The sequence below is a fragment of the Pleurodeles waltl genome, chromosome 3_2, assembly GCF_031143425.1.
Source record: "Pleurodeles waltl isolate 20211129_DDA chromosome 3_2, aPleWal1.hap1.20221129, whole genome shotgun sequence".
In the NCBI taxonomy this organism is placed as follows: Eukaryota; Metazoa; Chordata; class Amphibia; order Caudata; family Salamandridae; genus Pleurodeles; species Pleurodeles waltl.
The window spans coordinates 32,293,744-32,312,728 of NC_090441.1; the positions used below are offsets into that span (position 1 = coordinate 32,293,744).

Here is an 18,985-nt window from a genome sequence, read left to right on the forward strand (position 1 = left end):
GGGGGAATAGACCTTGTAACACTTGCTTTCCATCTTGGTCATGTGAGTCTGCATTTGACTGAAGTTTGGGGTAATATTGTCCAGTGTTTGCTCCGTTGTTGTGACTGTCAGATAGCCTGCGATGATCGTCTCTGTGGACACCCATTTCAGTGGCTATTGTGTCAATTTTAAGCTCTAGGGCCTCTCGGGATGCAGTTATGGCCTGGAGGATCGTGTTCAATGTGGTTTCCTGGGGTGGGCCCCTTGACGAGGAAGCAATACCGGGTCCACCACTCGGGTCGATGGAGTTGTCCTGGTACGCCGCATCCCTCTTTATTGCGCATTTACCCATAATGATCAGCAGAGCAAGGGGTGGTCTAACGAATTATGTGGCTGGGTCTGTATTGCAGCATGTCGAATTCAGGCTCCCCAGTAACTGCTGGCTCAAAATCTGGAAGTGTTGCTAGTCCTGAGGTCTCCTCTTTGCCGCAGGGGTGGTCTCTGTACGCAGTCAGATGCCCTCTCCAGCAGCAGATTGTCAATCCCACCACTGCTTCACCACAGAGCCCACAGGTAGAGACGCATGAAGGTGGCGCAAGTACAAAGGGCAGGTGTCCCCTGCCACCACAGCCGCGCAGGACACACTGCTGCTCCCATGTCTCAGCTTTCTCTCTGGGCCCGCCGCCATCCCACGGCCCCCAGTCAGGCGAGGCTCAGGTCACTCACGAGTATCCGGGGCTGCCCTCCTCAAATGTTACCTGGGGCCCTGGCCGACGGCGCAGCCCCTGCGGATCGCAGTCCCTGGACAGCAGCGTCCACCAAGGGGACCGTCAGATCTTACCCTCCTCCTCGGAGGGCCTTGTAGCAGCTCTCCCCGTGACCCCCTGCAGGGCCCACCACCCAAGGAGTCAGGGTCCAGGCAGGAACCCCCGGGGGTCCGAGCAGCCGGGGACCAAGGCAGCTGGGAGACCCAAGCAGCAACAGGTCCGGCACTGCCTGCCCAGGGACCGCGCCACTCCAAGGTCCCAGTCTCCTTCACTCACTGGGAGTTTGGATGTCCCGCCAAAACCCGGGCTGTCCAACCAGGGGGTGGGGTGAGTGGGGGGCAGAGTGGAGATCGAAGGTCGCAGGGCAGCACAGTCCATCCACGGCATCCCCGGTCCGGGGGCTCTCGTCTCCACTCCAGTGGCCGGTTCACCCTCGGCCTCAAGTGGCGCCCCAGTCACAGGCACCCCAGCAATGCGCCACCTCAGCTCGCCAGGGGCCTCCTCAAGCTCCGCTGGTCCTCGTTTCCCGGCCCGCGACTTGATGTTCATCATCCCCCTCGATTAGGGGGCTGGCTATTCAGCATCGGGCTCCTCCAATCGAGCCTGCCGCCTTACTCCGCTCTCAGCACAGAGCTCAGTGTCCGCCCGGGGTCCAGCCCAGGCATCCCGCTCCAACTCCATTCTGGCAAACCAGGGCGGGAATCCGTTCCAAAGGTATCAGGGAACCTAGCAGCCACTACTTGGAAGGGCTTGAGGGGCTCCTCGTGTGACACAGGGATCACGAATGCGGTGGATGGCAGCTATCCGCTGGGAGCCTCGCCCAGTGCGTGCGACTCCACAGGCTCCAGGCCGCGCCCCTGTGGGTGGACAGTACTAGGGGACATCTAAAGATGGGAGTGGATGGAAAAAAGGCACAGATGAACGAGGTCTGGGCCATGCCAAGGAGGAAGGGAGGGTGGGACTGCAGAACCAAGTGTGCAACATGTGAAGACCAAACCTGTCACTATCACTGGCGCACAGCAAGAAAAGTAAGAAATTTTGAGTGACACTGATGCAAGGCAAGAATGCCATGTAGAGATTCAGAGAGGAACCCAGCGCCATCTTTATTGGAGTGACTGCCATGGTTCCTGGAGGGGCTTTGCCTACGGGCATGTATTGGTGACATGGTGGAGAAATTAGAAAGGGCACACAGTGAAGTGAACAGAGCACAGATGACTGTGTGAGCCATGGGACGGAATTGTGGTGAGCACCCCAGTATGTACGGGGTGACCACAGCATGATGGTGATGGACAAACAAAACCTAGTTAGAAGTCCTCTGAAGTGATTACTCCCATTTGTTTTTTGTCGAGGGTAATTGAAGACGATAGGTACGCTGAATGGAGGAGCCCTGAGGGAGGAGGACAGTTCCGAGGATCTACAAGGCTCCAGTTATACCAACTGACACATTTTGAGGAAATTGGGAAAAAAAAAAAAAAAACAATTACCTTAAAGCATGGGGAACATCAAGACAAATAAAAATGTGAAAAAAGAGAGACCATTATTGACTCACTGTGTCTATTGATTGTGATACCCCCCTTTGATTGTGAACCACAGCTGAAAATTCATGCCAACGTGATATAGCTAAAGTTCTGAAAGGAGATGAAATTCTTACTTATGGCAGCTAAGAAGAGGTTCAGGACTAAGAGGTCCCTGTGCTGAAACAGCAGAAGATTCTATTAAGGAAAACGAGTTTGAGGATGAAGTGGGAGGTGTCAGAACTATGAACTTTAATGAGAAATGCAGATATTGCACTGTTGCCTCAATACATGAGAAACACGTCCAATAGTGATATTGACATTCATGACTTACAAATATTAACTAAGGATGCACATGAACTCTGTTAAGAGTGTGACCATGTATTGCAGTTTTCCAATACCATATTCAAATGGCAACACAAATCCTACATTAGATGAACTTAAAATGAAACACGGAGACTTAATTTTTTCAACTCTGGTTTCTTTACTTTAAGACACATAACTATTGACATTTATAGGAGTCACAAAAAGCACTTCCCTCGGTGTCCGCTAAAATGTATTCAATAGAATGTGCTTTTTTAATTGGTTCTACAGCTGCAATGCTGTTCTTTATTACAGTAATAGGGTATACACAGTGCTTTAGAACTCCCTGCTCTGTACATAATTCCTAAAGAATTACTTTCTTTTGCAGTATGTTTGCCAGCCGAAAGTGCAGTCGGTTTTAGTACCTGTGATTTTATTAAAAGCTATGATTTCTACTACTGGATACATCTGAAACTCAAGCTTGCCCAGCAATGGTTATACGCTGGAATCTAGTTATTGAAATGCAAATTCAGATCTCACACAGAGTAATGTTTTTGTAGAAAAATTACTTATTTACTCTAATATACAATAAATATCAGACGTGACATGTTATTATATTTTTTCTCACTCTAAAGTAGAAAATGCGGCAACCTGAGAACAAGAATGATTTCTGTAATCCAGCTTGCACTCCCTTTTCACCACATGACATTTTCAAAAAGTGTCAAGCAATTCTGGCCTTGTAGCATATTACATTTCTTCTGTACCGAACCCTCGTTTTTTCTTGAGGTACCTCAAAATGTTTTGCAAAAGATGCCATATTTAGAACCCTGAAAATTATAGCCCTCCATGCGTCAGAAGACCAAGAAACACTGCAATTTCCTGACATTTAGACACCATAAAAGAGATGGCTGGAATGCTTGAACTAATCTCTCAGCCACTGGTAATCACGCTAGGGCACATGCTAACCAGCTTGTGTTAGCCTGTTTGTTCCATTTCAGACAGGAACTCACCATACTAAAAATCAGTCCTCATTTACAAGTGATGGTCCAGACTCAACTGCCCAGCCGGGTTCTCTATGAAATGGAAGATAAGCATTCCTATGCTGTAAAGGAGTGCGACCTGAGTGACGTCCATTTGCTCAAATGTTTTCAAGCATTTCCACCATCATCTCTATGTTCCAATTTCTCCCGCTCTGCCTAAACGGCACATAAACCAAGAAATCAATTATTTGTAGTCTAGGACATCATTTAGGTACAAGGCTGTGCAATTCTGGTCTGCTCCGATGATGGTGATCATATTGTAAATTATTTAATTTTTTTTACTTGGATATTTTTGAGGGTCGTTTACATGGCGATTATATGTACACTCTTGTGGTCTTACATTGGGCATCTTTTGGTTTACCATTCAAGTTTACTCATACTCGTGCAATTTTAAGATATGACTTGGGACCACCAGGGCAAAATAGTTATGGTAGTCAGCCATTTCAGCCCAGAGGTAGAGTGCAAATGGGAATTATGAAAAGAAAAACATGCCATTGAGAAAGAAATTCAGCCTTCGAGCTTTATTTTTGAGCCCATTAAGTGCTGGAGGCGCCATCATGGGAAAGCAGTGACGAGAGGAAATATCTGCACCAACATACAGGAGGAAGGTCTGTCCTAATTAAAAATGTTGATGTTCCTTTAATGACCATCTTGAATCAGCAGGTTTATAACCATGCAGAAAACCTTTCTTAAGTGGCCGTGGTTTGGAACTGGATGATAAATAGGTCTTACAGCAAGGGTGGTGAACGCAGAAAGAACCCTCCCTTAGAGGTCCTGGGGCTAGAAAAAAAGTTAAACGTCGTTGTTGAGACAAGAACAGTGAATTCGTGCATCTACACAGGGGATCCTCAGATACCATGCTAGCTCCATGCATATCAAATTCTACAGGGAAAAGTGAAGAAAGCATGCAAAGTCTGTGGTATCATGGTAGATTGGTCTATTAACGCACTGAAAAGTCTGGCATTCACCATCAGATACTACCCCCCCCCAAAAAAAAGACACAGCATTCTACTTTTAATCTTATAACATCACATAACCCATTTAAGTAGATTTCCCTAACGGTACAGTAACTAAAATCAAGTATTGAAACTGCATTCAAGAAAGAAAGGCTGTTCGGCAGTAATTTGCTAGCCCAATTCTAATAAAACCAGCATACTATACAGCGAGTGTAATGCTATAAAGCAAGCCTAATGCATCAGGCAATACAGTTTTTTGAAAATATGTTCACTTATGTGAAATTTACAGAATGGCAGACTTCAAAATTGGCTCTATTTTATGCAATCATATAATAACAGCCTATTTAGAAATTAAAGGTGGGGTTTTAAATGTGTTTCAATATGCCCACCATCATACATATGGATGGGATGCTGTCCTCCCCCACTGCTATAGGTTGAGCTGGGCTCTACGAAGAGAATTCTTATTCTAAAAGCACTAGCATTTCAGCACCCGGTAGATATAGAACCATGCTTATTTTCTGCTTGGAAGATAGTGACAGTGAATACGGAGTGTCATCAGCAACGACCAGAATGTCACTTTGTATTTAAAAAATGCCGTGAAAATAATTTAGGGACTCTGAAATTGTTAAAACACAATTGAGTGCAGTTCCTCTTCAATTTGACGCTTAATAGGAAATGTCTGCTAGAAGGTCACAGTTTGCATATTATGGTCCTAATGAAGTTATACATATAAAACAAATAATCTAAAGTGTTTTCCTTTTTTTTAATTTCAACAAGCAATTGTAAGGTATGTGTTTTTCTTATCAGTCTACAATTGTAAATCTACTTGTATTAAGCCATTATTTTCCAACAAACTTACTACTGTGACTCTAGGCGATTGGGCTCATTTACTTCTACAAACTGTGAACGGAGGTAACCTATCCCATGTTTTCATACAACGAATACAACACAGCGGTTTGTGATTGGTCATTTATAGATGTCTGTGATGAGTAATTATAAGCCAAAAGAATGAAGGATAATGCCATGCAAGATGTACACTGGGAAACCTTTGGTCAGTTCATCACAATTGAAAACTGGTTAAAATCTAAGTCAGGCTATTGTAAAACTAACTATATTTGATGAGCTGATACATAAAATGATGTAGCACCACCTTCTGATAAAACGATAAGTTGAAAAAAATTCTGCCCCATTTTATAGCACATGTAAGATACAGAACATGGGGACTGTGGATGAAAAGTAGCAAAAGGCTGGGATTAATTTCATAGTCTATAATAATTAAACAGTGGTAAGGAATTCTCATAAAATATTCGACACAATAATCCATCTGTACACAACTTGTTACAGACTATGATTACTGTACAATATTAAACATGTCTGCATTGCAACGAAAAGCATATATTATATTGTACCCACCTAACAATATTTTGATATTTGGGGATTTTAAAATAAAGAAAGAAACCACTGTCATCCTTTTGAAAACACTAAAAACGGAATCATTTTTTTGATGTTTTTAACTTCCTGCGAAAGTAGTCTGGTGCAGCCTCGAAGAGCCAGTCGGCATCCACCAGGCATAGGTCCCTCATGTAGCACTTGGACGTGTGCAGCAGCTCATTGTAGACAACACAGGCTGGCTTGCAGTGGAACAGGACCGAGGAGGGGTGAATGGCTACCGGCTGGTGGGTGTCGATAGTGGCATATGTTCCATCTGGCTGCAGCTCTGCTGTGTTCATGAAAAGGCCATGCGCCAAACACTGGCGGATATTTCCAGTGTCTGTTCGGGAGGACTCTATTGGCATTGAAAGCTGTCAAAATACACAAGGTGAAACAGAGATGAGCATAACCCATGAGCAAGAAAAACTACACAGTAGTACTTTGTAATCCCAACAGTCATTACACTGGCCCGTGAGGATTTGCCTCACCTTCCTAGTTTGAGTTTAATACAACACATACTACTGTGAAATTCAATAAAATTGGAAGGGACACACTTGTAGAATAGTTCACTTCACTGGCGAAACAATAGTGTAATATTAACATGCATGCCATTCAAGTGCTTCTAACCAGACACCTACACAGGCATATTCAATTGCCTATATAAACTTATTAATTTACACAACATAAATCTGCTTCATAGTAAACACAGAGTGAATGTAAAGACCTACCATCTATGCCTCGCTGATCTTGTGCTATCTGCAGCATCTTTTTGCTGGAGTTTACTTGGGGTTTCTAACATTAAAAAGAGCAAACACTTTCTTCAGTAGTATGTTGGGAATCTGCAGTGACAATATTCAGTCAGAAGGGGATACTATGAGCCGAAGAGCTAGCATTGGACTGAATGAGTGCAGCAAATCTGAGAAAGGCTTGAATGGAATGCCGGAGGTTACAACATGAACGGCCCGCTTAGCAAATACTGAAAGGATTCTTCTATTTTCTCTCCTTGGGCCACTCAGTGGATTAATGCGCAAGACCTGGAGCTATTCTGGAAAGCTTCAGTTTCTTGTCTGACAATTTCCATGAATAGAACGTGGAAATCCAAAACCGGTGGGGCCTACTTACAAAGGCATTTTGCAATACATAAAGTAGTACTCCTGTAGAAGTATTTACATGCACTTGCATGCCTTTGTGAATTGGTCCCAAGACTTCTAATATGGGAATAAAAAGGGAATATTCATACACAATTAGTACAAAAGAGAAATGTCTGTGTCCTCTTTGCACTCTTACTACAAGAGAGTTGGATGCTTGGGTCCGATTCAGAAAGGCATGCAAGGTATGCAAAAGAGTACTCCTGTAGTATTGCTTCTTGTACTCACAAATGCTTTTGTGAATCACCCCTAAATTGAAGGTTTAAACCATGTTATACAAGTATTCACTGCATACATAGAACAAGCCAGAAATGGTAAAAACTCCACCAACATTCAATTAGTTACAAATGATTTAGCTCTATGGTACATGCAACCAGCAAAAGAGTCACGGGCGTGGCTAAGGTCGCTAATATGGCGGACGCTCTTTAGCAGAGCACCAGGCACTGAACCTGCTAGAATCCGCAACAAAACCTCTGCCCCCAGCACCACTGACTCTTCAAATCGCCTGGAGGCGAAGCTGGAAGCACTGCAGATGGACTGGGTCCTGGAGCAGGTGGCCGGAGCTGCCCTAGACGAGTCTTAACTGCCCACCACATGCAGCCTGGTCGCTGGAACATCGGTGGGGGGCCACGGGAGACAGGCGTGCATCCTGTCCCTAGACTAAGTGTGGGGTTCGTTGGACCCGCTGCTGGGACACCAATGGACAAATGAAGGGACACCTGTGATCACTGAGGGCCATCTCCCCGTGACAGGCAAGTGCCTGTTGGGTTCCGGCGGAGGCCTAACCGGACTATTCTGCTTGGGCGCAAGACCTGACCCAGTGATGAATCCTTCCCCGCACTGCAGGAACCACTGTGGGACTTCCAACAGGTCCCTGAGGCCTTACGAGGTGGCATCTCGACTCTGTCAAGGGCCCCTAGGAGCTGTGGACTGTGGGAGTGGCACTCGCACTGTTGTGTCAATGGCGACTGCTAGGCGGTGAGTGCAGCTGATCGAGGCCCCCATTTGAAAAGCCAATTAACTGGATGTACTGTCCTGGGGAACGGTACAGCAGCACAGAGGGCCATTAGTGCCCAGATCCAGGCTCCCTGGAGGGCGACCCTGACAGGAATCCTAGGCCCCAACACACCGTGACACTTGCCTTGCGGCTGCTGGTCCTGTAGGGGCGAAGCAGTGACCGGTGAGCTCCTGCAAAGGACGCTGAGGCCGGTCAGTTACGCTGTGGACATTAGCACATATACTAGGCGGTGGAGGGGCACTCTGATCTTGCGTCATTCTGCACCTGGGCCATATGCACTGGACAATATTGAGCAATCTGAAACCCTTCAGGTTAGGAGATGTGGAACCGGGGCATGAGTGGGACCCCTGACACTTGCTGTTGTCTGGGAGCGATCACGAGGTACGACGTCGATGCCTGCACCCCTGGAGGATACTTGCAGGGCTGCACATGCTGCCTGTGGCAACGGTGGGACTGGTCTGCTTGCCGTTTAGACTGCCCACACCATTGGGCTGCTCCTGCTGCAAGACGCTGGTGTCTCCCTGCACTCCTAAGTGGGCCGACCTCCTGCTGCCGTTTCCCTTCATCTGGACAACATCACCTCACTGCCAGCAGTTATCAGGCACCTCCTCTCTGGATCACATCTCACCATGACGCCCCGGTCCAGACAAGTGTTGACTCGGCAGCACTTCCTACGAGCCCCACCACAGTGGAGGAAAAAGTGGACATCATCTTGGCCGCCATAGAGAGGTCCCAAGTGTCCTTGGAGAATAAAATTAAGTTGCTATGGACCTCACCTTGCAGAGAGATGACCACCAATAGCTTGCCTGAAGGAGGCATGGAACTGGGCAGAGAGCTGCGGGGGCGTGGAGTCCTCCCTGACACAATCACACACTACTAACTCAAGATCATCTAGCAGGAACCGACACTGACACGGGGAGAGATGCTTGTGGATTGTCTCCAGTGCGCTCTCTTCCCCAGACCAGGAGGAGCTGTTCAGGAGAGGAAGAAGCCATGCAGGTGGCTGCGGCATTCTGGGAATCTGCACCACCCACAGAAACACACATAGATTACACTAAATCCACTAGTGATGTGGACTCCATCTCATCTATGCTCCTCCCTCTGGAGTCTGCCACACCACCCAGGGTCACACCGCAAACTGCGGATGATATCCTTTGAACATTACCAGCAATGGGGCTCCCAAGCACAGGCCCTCCCACAGAACGGTATTGTAATTTACCATGTACTTGTTCCCCAACCTCCTCTTTTCTCCTCCATAGGGGTCATGGGGCGGCTGCTGCGGCCGGTGGAATCCGCTGCCCCATTACACTGCACATCCCAGCACTCATGCTCACCCGAAACTGGTGGCTCCAAAACGGGGGACAATCCACACCACCATACACCATGCGGTCGCGTGCTCCCAGATGCTTGGCCATCCTTGTAGAAATTGTGCAGGGCCTACCACCCGTCTAGTTCATCACTTTATGCATACACATGCACATACTGCTGGTGGCATGGGATCTTGCACACATACTAGCAGATTGGGGTCATCACACCCACACACTCCACGTACTGTCACGTCCCCCCACCCCCCAGCCAGGACCTCGACACTGGCACATTCAGTTCACATGTTCAGGCAGGATTCTGCTGCATCTCTGCTCCCGATGTTATTCTATGTTTTTAATTGTTATGTTCCAATGGTTCAAAGTTGTCCGCACCTGCCTGCCCCGCTGTAGGAAGCTGTCCTGGTGTGTGGTGGGTACCCAAGGTACTTACACCTTATACTGTCACGTAGGATCTCATTATTCTAATGAGACTACTGGATTTGGGCGGCAGAATCACTTGCACTGTGGGGGACTGAGTCTGAACCCACTACAGGTGACACATGTCGCCCTAATCCGGGTTTTGTTCTGGCTATCTTCATCTCCACTCAAGGTCAGGGATGATTGGTCAGCCGAGAACATGACAATTGACTCCTCAGGGAAATCGTGGTCACGCAGATCTCATCCGTTTCTCTCAGTTACATTAGTCTCACGTATACAAGGACAATTAGAGGCAGAATAAAGTTCAATAAGGTTTTTTTTAAGCAACTGCATCTTAGATAATAAAGCATGTACTGTAATTAATAGGACGATGAAGCAGGACAGGATTAAAATTGTGCCAAGGAGAGTGAAGCATAAAAATAATGCTACCATATTGTCACTACGGTTTCTTAAAATAATTCCTACCTAGACTATGTTAGAGCACAGCATGTTAAACTCTAGTTCTGCCCTTCAGGTTCTCCTGGGAAGACATCATCCCTCATACCTGAGCAAGAGGCCCGTAGTCTATATAAGCAGCTGCAGCGAAGCATTCAGCCATCAGCATAGTCGTGGTCATCTGGCTGGAATTTCCCTCTAACGTACATGGGTCAAAGTAGTGTTTTTATAGTGAAACAACTAATGTTCCAAGAAAGGATCCCCACGTAAGTGTGTATATGTTTATGCGAATATTAAAGACAGAGTGTACCATGTTTTCCGGCAGCCTTTCTTACAGCAGCCTTGAGAAAAACACAGAGTGGAAGAAATGTATTGTTTAAGAACGCAGTGCTGGCCTAGGCAAAGAGCAGCTAGATAGAGAAAATAAAACAAGACCGCAAAATGTGGCTATTGTTAAAATAATAAAACAAAGCTGAATAAAATCTATCTAGGTTAAAGTGCATAACGGCAGGCCTAGTTTGCTAAAAGAACGTGTATGCAGTTAAAACTAAAATGGCTACCCAACACCCTCCCCTTGCCGGTTCAAAGATGGTTCAAAGCCTAAATATGTATAAAAACTACTTAAATTATCCTAAAGCATATGTATAAGAATGTCAATAATGACAAGTTAAAAGATGAATACTTCTAAAAGGACAATTTAAATTGTTAATTGTGGCACAAAAAAGCCAATTTTTTAAAAAATTCAGAGTCATTTTGAAAGTTTCCATTTGAATCCGGGACAATTGAAGACAGGGAATTTTCCACTTCGCCAGGTGGTAAAGTAGGAAGTTCTTCACCAAGGAGCATTCGTGCTCCAAAGCCTGAGCTCCAGCCAAGGCAGCAGCATTCAGTGGTGTTCCTGACAATGAGTTTAGAGCTGCATAATCCACAAAGGGCTACTCCTAAACAGCTTCTCTTAGCAAACGCACCCTTAACGCGCATGTCTGGTAATGAGCCCTCGGCGAGAACATTAACAGATCAGCATCCAATGAAAGCAAGCGATGCGTAGAAAGACATATCTTCAGTGCACATTCAAAAGTACACCAGAGGCACCGAAACACGGGCTGCACACAATCTAAAACCGGTCTGAATGACAGAGTAGTCCTACTCCAATTGCTCCAGGAATGATGCACCAAAGTACTGCATCATGCGATCACGACACCGCTGCGCTGGTGGAAGCGCTTTCAGTCCTCCTTGTTGCGGCCAGACAGCCATTGCGCAGAAAAAGTAGCAACAGCAAAATGCCACCTACTATAGCCAAAGTTATCGGAAATCCTAAAAAACCACTGGAGAATACTGAGTGGATGGCTGATGGTATTAAGCCGAATATGGAGGAGAAGGTGTGAAAAAAAAACCAAGAACCAACAGCCTTAAAGAAATTAGCGATTCCAGTAGTACTGGACGCATTAAATATTCGTCCCACGAGTTCACCAAAGTGTCTCGGAAAGTTAGTACTTAAAAGGGACTGTATCTCTGCTGATGACCCTGCCACTTGAAGCACATATGTCTTGCGTGCAGAAGTGAGTGCCACATGTTTTTGAAACAATAAAGCCTTGAGTCTGCTCAACTTGTCAACATTCACATTTGAAGTAGCGATATGGGGCCAAATCTCCGCTACTTCCCTCTGTTGTGTAGGAGGAAAAAGTATGTTTCCGTAGCATGTAACAATCTTAGAGACCGAAACGACAAACTATTTCGGCTTGCATCCCACAATAGCTCTCACTATTGAGGAGGATATAGCTGCCATTTGAGAGCACCTGGAACGCAGGTCTAATCAAGGGGACTGGAACTCCCTTCAGATAACAAGCCAAGTTTGCTGCCAAAGCGTTACTCACCCCAAGCAAGGACCGCTGTTTACAAACTATCAAATGGCTGACAGAAGTCTCACATTCACTACTGCTAAGAAAGACCTCTTTCATGCCACTAAGATATTTGTACAAGAAGGGTAGATCCCACACCTCGTGGATGTAACTATCTCCTAGCCTTTCACATCTGCCCACAGGAATGTGCTTTAAGCAGGACGTGAACTGAAGTGTTGAAATAGGCAGATTAATGACCCCGTGTATTAACCACTCAGCAGATGGTATTTCGGCTACAATAAAAGGCAACTTTTCAAAATTTTCATTATTCAACATTACATAAGTCGCTTCTGTCTTAGCCATGAACTGTTGCTGTTGCGTCAGATTAAATGCAGAAAATATGTCCCTTGCGCTAACGTGTTGCCAGGGAACACGACCTGCCTTCAGTGTTTGTAGTGTCCAACCCAACTGCGTAATGGACCGTAGTTGACGGTCCAGGGTGTAAGGAAGACATGTCACTTTGCATTATGTCTATTGCAGAAGAAACAATGTTATTTAGGGTGTATATCCGGTCGGACAGGGTAATAATCCGATTATCTACAACAGCTAATGCTTTCTGTAAATTCTCCTGCTCTATTTGCCTCAACTGGGCAGCAGCTTGCTGTGGTGAAAGTTTCCAAATTTCATTATAAACTGCATATAAGAAGCAATTTCTGCATTGTTTTCTGGGGCCTAACAGGAAATCCTGTAAATCAGTACTATTAGACAGGAGACTGAGGTGTTCTCTAACCACATCTAGTGAGGAACTCTTCAACCACTGCTGGCATAGTTTCCCTACACTGTACGTTACTATACCCGCATGTTTGGATGACACGTAGCGAGGGTCCGGTCTACTTGTTCTAAAACCCCCAGAGGAGTTTAAAAAACGACACCCATTGTTATCTACTGGACACAATAACCACCCGCCAGGACCTGACAGTGAAGCATTAAACGTGCCATTCTGGACCCATTCATCAAGCTAATCTTCAGTTGCATTTGTATACTTTTGCCATCTGTGAAATTTTGCAGCAGCAGGGATATTGGGTGCATTCAATTCCTTAATCTTTGCTAAACCTAAACCTAAACAACTGGTCTGTCGTACAGTTTCATTAAAAAATATAATTTCAACAGGTATCAGGCATGCTCTAAATAAAGCTTCCTTCCCCCTTTATTTGCCAATTTGTTGTTTCTCACACACTTTTTAAGACAATTGACTTTAACCAATATTCATAGCCTTCTATAGCCAATCGGGAAACAAAGGAATCTGAATAAATGAACTTTGTATCTGTCAATAATGTGTGTACATTTTCCATCGGTGGCAATTAAAAATAATATGACCCAGCATTTTTAACATTGTGCCCAGAAAAATATGCAATTTTTTCAGAATACGTTTTACAACTCCCTTGTGGTGGAGCTGGACAATGTTCCCATTGCGTGTGATTAAAAATAGTCTTTGGGGGGGGGGGGGGGGGGGGGGGGGGGAGGGGGGACTGGCCCACAAAGCAAGATGGGCGCCTAGAGAGTGAGCTCCGTGACGCGGCGATCCTGGGGGAGCAGCGGGGGCACGTAGGCGGCCGGAGAAACCACTGTATTCGACGCTAACCCCTTCTGAGGCTGCCGCGCTCCTGATACGTGCCAGAAGAGCTGACGGACACGAGTCTGTGGGCCTGCAGCTCGCGACTTGCCCTCGGAGGGGAAGGTCTGCCGGGGGGGGCGGAGTCGCGTTATCTGGACGCTGCGGCCGGCTTGCCTAGGACAGCGGCGGGACGGCCCAGGGAGCAACGGAGGCCCCTTTTCATCCTTGGACCCCCGGTCGGGAGACCACTTGGTATATCGGGGGCCCTCTGACAAGCGACACGAGGGCAGAGGCCTCATCGGAGGGGCGGGGCCGCACCTCCGGAGTCCGGGGCAGAGAGGCCTCAACAGTGGAAAATATCACTGGCAGCTAAGGTACGGCTCCCCCCCAGCGCTGATGGGAGACGCTGTGCGATTTTACCGACCACCCTCCAATGGGACACTACGCTCGTCGACCCCTCCACCCCCTCCTCCCCTCCCAATAAATAAACAATACCAATAAAGAAGAAAGAGAGAAGGAAAGAATAGGGGAGGAGGAAGGAAAAGAAGAAAGGGGGAGAGGACAAAGGAGAGGAGGAGAGGGGGGGAAAACAGAGGGAGGGGAGGAGCGAGGGGCACGGAGGGAGCAGGAGGATGGTGAAGACCAGAAGGAGCTGGAGGAATGGAGGCGTAGGAGAGTGAGGAAGAGTTGAGGAAGGACTAGTAAACTACCCGTATCAGGAGAGGGGCAACACCCTATAACCCTCTCCCCACAGGACATGCAGGAAGGAGACGCGGAAGGAAGGGGCAAGATAATAAAACGATAAAAAAGAAAGAAAAGGAGAACAAAAAGGAAAAAAAAAAACAAAGGGGGGCCAGAGGACAACGGGAGAGCAACAAAAAATGACCAACGACAAGATGGCATAACAACAAAAGAAAGACGAGACAAAAATACAGGAAAAGACACACGGAAAAGAAAAACACGCAAGGGGCAGACAACCTGAGCTAGGCCGCAGAGGCGGGCCTCATTGCCACCCATCCCCCTTCCTTTTCTTTTCACCCAGACTCAGGAGCAGGAACCATCGTAACCCACACATGCCAGGGGGATACTGGGGACAACGGAAGGGGCGCCCAGGAATACCTGCTCTTAATTAGGTTGGACTGCTGGCAAAAGGTTGGAAGAAAAACGTGCCTGCCCCTCCCCCTAATACCCCCCGCAATCCAACTTAATCGCAGGAGAGCCATACATGGTGAATAGAGGACACAGACTCATTAACACTCTGGGTCACAACAAGCCCTACACCGACTCAACCATAGCAGAACCCTCATTGTCATAACCTCCCCAACTGCCAGGAAATCTACACACCTATCGGACCTCGAGGAGGGAAAGCCCGGGCCTTAATAGGGCAGCCTCTGCAGACAGGTAAGGCGATGCCCGGTAGCAAACCGAACCACAAACCCGCTAGCAAACCGGCAAGACAGCTATTATTCTCTGAAGCGCTCCACCACAAACGCCTAACCCCTACAACGACAGCCCCTCACGCATCGCCGTCCCCAACCGAGCCCATCACTATGTCTCACAAAGAACACTCCACAACTATGGAACGGATACTACAGGAAATCACCACTGTCAGTCGTCGCATAGAGGGAATGGACGCCCCTATAACTTCGCTAACATTGGAGACCAAATCCATGAGATCTGACATTGCAGGCTTCCAATCCAGGGTGATGGGATTGGAACAACGCATGGGATCACTGGAAGCACAGGCTACCGCGTCCCAGGACCGAGACCAAGATCTCCTCTACCTTATGAGTAAATTAACGGACATGGAGGATAGAAGTCGGAGAGATAACATCCGCCTGCTTGGGATCCCGGAAAACGAAGAAGGCACAGATATGCAGGCCTTCCTGAGCTCCACCCTCTCAAACCTGACCTCACTAGATTTTGACCCACCGCTAGAATTTCAACGGGCACACAGAGTAGGCCCGCAACGCTCCGACAAACCCTCAAGGCCCCGGCCAATCATTGCATGCCTGCTACGGCATAACCAAACCGATCAAATACTCCAAGCGGCGCGAAGCCATGGACATTTTCGAGTAGATCAGCATGACATTCAAATAACCGCCGACTATTCCAAAGAGACCAATGAACGCAGAAAGGCCTTTCTAGCTCTACGACCCCAGCTCCGTCAACAGGAGATGAAATATGGCCTTTTTGACCCTGCAAGAATGTGGGTTACCAAAAACGGAGTATCCAAGGAATTTTACAATCCCGAAGAATTGAGACTTTTCCTTGACTCTTTTCAACCTCAACCCATGGATCCTATCAGCACAAGCCGTCCGCACGATATTTCAGGGGATAATGAAGGTAATGGAACTTTTCCCTCAGGGATGGAGAAAGTAAATACGGCCTTATATGACACTGATGCCAGTCAAAGAGGCAGAGACATGGAGAGACTAGCCAGATAGCATGATGAGAGGGGCCAGGTCTTACATGCTGTAGCAACCCACACCCAGCTATCAGAAAGAGATAAATCCCGCTCCCCTTTAAAACCAACGACTGCATCTTCTTGAGAAGGCGACGCGATGTCGTGCATATGTCAGACAATTGTTTGAACACTGATACACAGCCGCCGTCGACCCCGAGGACGGATGAGTACCTATTCAGATTACATATGTGTACTTTCCTCATAACGGTTTATGATCGCTGGTGTCATTGGTAAAGTTATGCGATTAATATGCCCATGTTCTTTATACTGTAATATAAGACCTAATAATGTGACACCATCAATTAGATTGTAGATTGCTTCTAGTGTAAGACAGAGTACACACACCAGCACCTGGTCTAGATCCCACCGACCCTCACAGGCTACATAAGAGACCAGACCTGGCTTTATAGTTTTACACAAGTGTTCCCAAACACATATTAAAGAAATTGGCGCGCTTCTACCGCGCCACAGAATACCCTACAGCAGCAAGCAACACAGCACAAACTAAACCTGCTCCACCATACATAACATAAGGTTAACCCCGACGCCAGAGCTAACCAACCCCCACAGCTACCCCAGGGGCCGATATCAGGTCAAATAAATGTGAACCAATCCAAAGCCTGGGACACATAACCCAATGTACATTAGCACCCTTTCTAACACAATACTACATACCACGGTATCAGAACATAAATTGTTAACTGAACACACGCACTCGTCCCCAGACTAATTATTGCCGATTTACACAATCTCCATACAGGACAGGACTTTCCTGATGGTATCACATGTTAAGCTAGTAAATTGACAATATCTGAATATGCCTCCCCTTATAGTCTTATGATGTAATAATACAAAACAAGGTATTTAAAAAGAAGCGAGACACACATGGTCCATGCATAGTCCAGGGTTCGGCAGTTCTCATTACCTACTCCACGACAACTTACCTGGCACCCAGTTCAACAGCCAAAAACATAACAGTGTGATAAGGCATTACGATATATTATGTTATCAGAGTTGACAAGTTACAGTAATGTTGTCTTATGCGATAGAGTGACATTTTAGATGAAAAGACGTACTTAGGATGTATTATACCTACAACTTTCTGTGCCTTCGCATGAACCAGAATCGTATTGTCCCATCCGCCACCCTCCCTCCCCCGCTCCAACCTCCCCCTACCTACCTATTTTCTTCCCTTCATCTACATCTACCCTGCCCTTATTTTATTTTACAATACCACAACATATTCTCAACCCCCTGCACTGACCTCTTTCCCCTCCTCTCTTATCAAATCGCTCCCACGATCTATAATACTATAGGACGGTATTACACAGACACGGCGACTACCCTCTATCTCACACCGGTAAACACTTCAGTCATGCAAACTCCATACTTGTCATCACTCGTCGCCGAGCAGACCCATCCCCATACACAATCATGAACCCCCCCCCCTATCCCTGTCATCGTCATACTGATAACCGGCTGCCTGCTGCCCCTCCCTCGCCTCCCCGGCAAAGACCACACCGACGGCACAAGAGTTCCGAGAGGATTCGGACTCGCAGTTTACAGATCTAGCCAAGGAGGCTGGACCCCTAGCTTCCCCATCCCTCTCTTTTCTATCTCCTCTTTCAGTACTCTTTTTGGTTATTTTATTAATCTTGTTCTATATATCGACTTTTATACCCCCCTCCTTTGCTTTTCTTTTCTCTTCTTTTCTTATCTCTTCCCCTCTCTTCTCTGCACCCCCTTTCGGTTTTCCCCTATCTATTCTATCTTCTCTTCTTTTGCCCCTAGCTCCCTCCCTCCCTCCTTTTCTGGAGAGAACACCCGGCCCCCGCCAGCTGTCCCCCCCCCCCACCATCAAGCCATCACACCATAACAAATACAACCCCCATTCTAATAGCCGAAGAAGTCTCCCCCCCCCTCCACTAGCGCCATTCCCGGAACTGGTGTGACCTTACACAACCGCCCAGAATGTCGGGGAACGTTTCTCAAGCGACACGACCACTACGGATCCTTTCCTGGAATGTACATGGCATGACGAGTTATGTTAAACGGAAAAAGATACTGTCCTACCTTCAATCCAAAAGAGCAGATATCGCCCTGATTCAAGAAACCCACCTCGACATTCTGGAATCCAGTAAGCTTAAACAGGATTGGGTAGGAAAGGTTGCTTTTAGCTGCTGCCCAGCGGACCAAGAGCCCGGAACCAGCGCCCCCCGCAAATGCAGAATGGCGATACTAACGCGTAAGTCCCTTCCGATCACAATCATTAAAACATGGAACGACGTGGAGGGAAGATATATATTTGCCAAACTAAAACTAGGAAATACCTTCCTATGTGTGGGCTCCGTTTACGCACCAACCGGCTCAAAGCGCCCATTCCTCCTACAACTAAGTCGCCTCATGACCGAAATTGGAACTACCCGTTATATAATCGGGGGAGACTGGAATCTCGTCCAAGATGCCATATTGGACAGGACAGGCCCCATTGATGTAGGCAACAATCATGACAGGGCACTCCTGACGGACCTTACTACGGATGCCGGCCTAGTTGACTGCTGGAGAATACAACACCCGAAAGATAAGGAATATACTTTCCTATCATCTGTCCATGGCACCCAATCACGCCTGGACTATTTCCTTGTATCACACACTGTAATCCCTCAAATGCTAGACACCTGTGTCCTAGATAGCGGTCTCTCAGACCACTCCCCAATACTACTTCTGGTCCA

The 18,985-nt window shown here is 46.9% G+C and overlaps 1 protein-coding gene across 2 annotated transcripts in view; it reads right to left on the reverse strand.

Annotated features, from left to right (window-relative positions):
• Positions 1–2,724: 2,724 nt before the first annotated feature.
• The window catches only part of DHX33 (DEAH-box helicase 33), a 200,802-nt gene continuing 184,541 nt past the window's right edge, over positions 2,725–18,985 (reverse strand). For both annotated transcript variants that reach the window (XM_069226675.1, XM_069226676.1), the window contains one exon: positions 2,725–6,361. In XM_069226675.1, coding sequence (XP_069082776.1) covers positions 6,053–6,361 — 309 coding nt within the window. In that variant the 3' untranslated portion in view covers positions 2,725–6,052. The remainder of the gene's footprint in view (positions 6,362–18,985) is intronic.